At 38.0% G+C, this 4,372-nt stretch overlaps 1 protein-coding gene across 1 annotated transcript; it reads right to left on the reverse strand.

The window, feature by feature from the left end:
* Window positions 1-727: 727 nt before the first annotated feature.
* Window positions 728-1,237, reverse strand: LOC120039528 (zinc finger protein 2-like; the record flags this gene model as incomplete). Its single annotated transcript, XM_038984935.1, has 1 exon — window positions 728-1,237. A coding segment is annotated over one exon (510 nt), but the record flags the coding sequence as incomplete, so codon positions are not given.
* Between the last annotated feature and the right edge of the window lie 3,135 nt (window positions 1,238-4,372).

Consider the following 4,372-nt stretch of genomic DNA (forward strand, 5'->3'; position numbering starts at 1 on the left):
TTGGCAATACACTTAAGGGTGAGGCATGGAATAATAAAACTTATCTTTTGTCAGGCTGAATGTTTGAAATATGAGGTGATTTGAGTCATGCTTCTTCAGTAGTGGAATAAAGACAATTAGCATTTGAATGTTGTCAAGAAATACTGGAGTGATGTCAGATTGTTAATAAAATTGATTATAGACCAATTTATTATACTGCTTTCATGTGTGTATATACACAAACATCTGCAACAATTATCAAATAACATGTATTGTTTTAAACAAGCAGCTTTTTCAACTTGTAGAAAGCGGCTAGCTACATTTTGAAGTGCTGCATTTTGATTAAAGTGGGTCACCAACGCAGTAAGTGTAACACAGCTCTTTTTTTGTTAGTCACTTTTTGTTAAATAATACTCTTTCAATTCAGAGCCTGGATTTTCCCCTGAGGCTAATATCCATATCATGCTGCAATCAATTGAACAGGGCAAACGATAAGGTAGAACATCATTAAAATACTCCTACTACAATGTTAAAACATTCTACATTGTGACATTATTAAAATACTCCTACTACAATGTTAAAACATTCTACATTGTGACATTATTTCATTGATATCATGAAACAACTTCATGCATGTATTTTCTGATGTTTAATCAGAGATCTTTTATCAGAGTATCTCTTGTCACATTGATCACAGCTATGAGGTTTCTCTCCTGTGTGAAGTCAGCTGGCAAAATGTAGGAAAACTCTTCTCACATTGATCACAGCTATAAGGCTTCTCTCCTGTGTGTGTTCTCTGGTGTACTATCAGGTTGTTTAGCTGAGTAAAACTCTTCCCACATTGATCACAGCTATAAGGTTTCTCTCCTGTGTGTGTTCTCTGGTGTATAGTCAGAGAGCTTGATGTAGTAAAACTCATCCCACATTGATCACAGCTATAAGGTTTCTCTCCTGTGTGTGTTCTCTGGTGTATAGTCAGAGAGCTTGATGTAGTAAAACTCATCCCACATTGAGTACAGCTATGAGGTTTCTCTCCTGTGTGTGTTCTCTGGTGCACTGTCAGATGGCCAAATTGACTAAAACTCTTCCCACATTGACCACAGCTATATGGTTTCTCTCCTGTGTGTGTTCTATTGTGTATAGTTACATAGCTAGAAGTAGCAAAACTCTTCCCACATTGATTACAGCTATATGGTTTCTCTCTTGTGTGATGTCTTTGATGTATTTCAAGTTTTACTGATGAGGTGAATCTCTTCCCACATTGACCACAGATATAAGCTTTCTCTCCTGTGTGGATTCTCTGATGAATTTTAATGCCTGATGAGGTGAATCTCTTCCCACAATCAAAGCAGCGGTGAGATTTCATCCCTGTGGGTCTCCACTGGTGTTTCTTGAGGTGTTCTGATGTGGAGAGACTCTTCTCTGCCTCTTCAGCATCATGTTGTTGTTGAGGCTCCCCAGAGGATCCACGATAGTCCCGTATCTCTCCTGTGTGAACAACAAAGTCAGACGGTTAAAGGCCCACAAAAGCAGAAATCCACTGTTTATTTGAAGTAAAAGGTAATGCCCAGAGCATACCCATGCAGTTGTACAACAATTGATGTCTGTTAAATTATTTTACAATTGTCCGTCAAGACTCAAGACAGTCAAGACCTAAGCAGTGTGCCAGACCAGACGACCTTTGGTCTCCAAAAAAGGCCCCTTTCTGTGTTCTGTGCTAAAATTACAGCACGAGGGCGATGCACACACAATTTGATTGCAGAAACCGCTAGTTATGGATGTAATATATCTGCCTGGAACAAAAATGGTGAACAAAGATTATAGTTTTCCACAATGTATTCTGAATATTACAGCGCAAGATCAGGAGTGCTACTCAAGGAAACTCACATTAAGCTCTGTGTCGCTAGTTACTAATTCACCACCGTGGGGGAAAACTCAGGGGACTTCTCATAGGCTGACAGCAAAAATAGCCTCCATTTATAGGTTGTTTATGAGTGCATTTCACACTACTTTTGGATAATAACTGTAACGCTCGTTTGAATCTCCTGCTTAATATGTTTGTGTTATTGCCGCAAATCAACTGCTTTATACTTATAAAACACTTCAACTAGTAAAATGTTCTTTAGCTAGCTTTGCCATCAGCCTGAAACTGAGGGTTTGTACATTAAGTGTTTAACAAATTGGCCCATAACTTCAACTAACAATAACATAGACCTAGGACTATAAATAATTTAATATTTCTTGTGAAACATGGAAACTAAAATGTCTTTCTCATGACATCTCATAACCTGATCACCAGATAATGTTGTGAATAATCCCACTAGGCTACTCTGTAATGTGTTGTCATTCTAAATGTCCTGAATAAAGGAAAATAGCTCTGTGTGTTGTACAATAGCCTATCCATCAAGGAACAGTTCTCTACACATTATGAGCAAAGTATCTCTGTGTGCCAACAGACTAACGTGACCCTACTGTAAATCAAGCAGACAATAACATTATAAACATCAATTTGTTCGGGATGTTGGATCCAACGTGGAGCACGGCATAACTGTCTTTACCAAAGTAATGAATGAAGAAGCACTTTGGTTGTTGTTGCATGTCGTGATGTTTGTCATGTGACTGGCATTCAGAAAATGATTTCCTGGATCACTTGATGATAGTTGAACATGTGACTAACTAAATAGCTACAGTATTAAGAATTATGTGTAATTATTGAAGAACTGCGTTAATGACAGTATCCATTTGGGTGTTGTCAATAAAGTTAAGGTGACTCTCGGTTAGAACCATTGGATTTAGCAAACTCTGAAATTATTTAGGATTTCTGTGCCCATAAAAACTGTTTTCCCAGCATAATATAAGGAAACTAAATGTTACGTAGGTAGAGTGCATTTCAGAGATCTGAATACAAAAAACTGTACTAACAGGACAATAACCTAAACCACAAGGCCAAATCTATGCTGGAGGACCTTACCAAGATGACATTGAATGTTCCTGAGTGGCCTAGTTACAGTTTGGACTTAAATCGTCTTTAAAATCTATGGAAAGACTTGAAAATGGCTTTCTAGCAATGATCAACAACCAACTTGACAGAACAGGAAGGATTAAAAAAATAATAATGAATATTCACATGAAGATCAGTCTCCTATTGGATGACATCACAACTTCCCATCAAGCCAACTCCTTGAAGGCCTTACTATGACATCACTCACTCCTTCTAGTTTGGAGTTGTCTAAAAAAACACTATTTTGCTCAAAACATTTATTTGTTTCCCTTTAGTGTGTTTATACTTTACTGTATTTATATATCACTTTTCAACAGGAAAAGTTAAAATCACTGGAGGACGTCATGAACAATTAATATTTTTTTTTACTTAACCTTTATTTAACCAGGTAGGCCAGTTGAGAACAAGTTCTCATTTACAACTGTGACCTGGCCAAGATAAAGCAAAGCAGTGCGACAAAAATAACAGAGTTACACGTGGGATAAACAAAAGTACAGTCAATAACACAGTAGAAAAATCGATATACAGTGTGTGCAAATGGAGTACAGAAGTATGGCAATAAATCGGCCATAGTAGCAAAGTAATTACAATTTGGCAAATTAACACTGGAGTGATAGATGTGCAAATGATGTGCAAGTAGAAATACTGGTGTGAGCAAAAAAAGTAAATAAAAACATGGGGATGAGGTAGGCAGTTGGATGGGCTATTTACAGATGGGCTGTATAGAGTCTAGTTACAGTAGGTTGTAACTCTCTAGGTCATGCCAGTAGGCTACAGTAGGTTGTAACTCTCTAGGTCATGCCAGTAGGCTACAGTAGGTTGTATCTCTCTAGGTCATGCCAGTAGGTTACAGTAGATTGTATCTCTCTAGGTCATGCCAGTAGGTTACATTAGGTTGTATCTCTCTAGGTCATGCCAGTAGGTTACAGTAGATTGTATCTCTCTAGGTCATGCCAGTAGGTTACAGTAGATTGTATCTCTCTAGGTCATGCCAGTAGGTTACAGTAGGTTGTAACTCTCTAGGTCATGCCAGTAGGCTACAGTAGGTTGTAACTCTCTAGGTCATGCCAGTAGGTTACAGTAGATTGTATCTCTCTAGGTCATGCCAGTAGGTTACAGTAGGTTGTATCTCTCTAGGTCATGCCAGTAGGTTACAGTAGGTTGTAACTCTCTAGGTCAAGCCAGTAGGTTACAGTAGGTTGTATCCAAGTGGAAACAATTATCAACCCAATGTGGAAAGTGTCGAATTTGGTCAACAACAAAATGAATGGCTTATTTGCTACGTGAAGTTTACTTGATATAACAGAAGTTTCGTAATGCTTACGTTGTTATGTGGACACGTGACATACCGACAACTTTAATAAAAACACTATAGGAGTTGTCTCCAGATCG

This window comes from Salvelinus namaycush, unplaced genomic scaffold (assembly GCF_016432855.1).
Source record: "Salvelinus namaycush isolate Seneca unplaced genomic scaffold, SaNama_1.0 Scaffold277, whole genome shotgun sequence".
Classification (NCBI taxonomy): domain Eukaryota; kingdom Metazoa; phylum Chordata; class Actinopteri; order Salmoniformes; family Salmonidae; genus Salvelinus; species Salvelinus namaycush.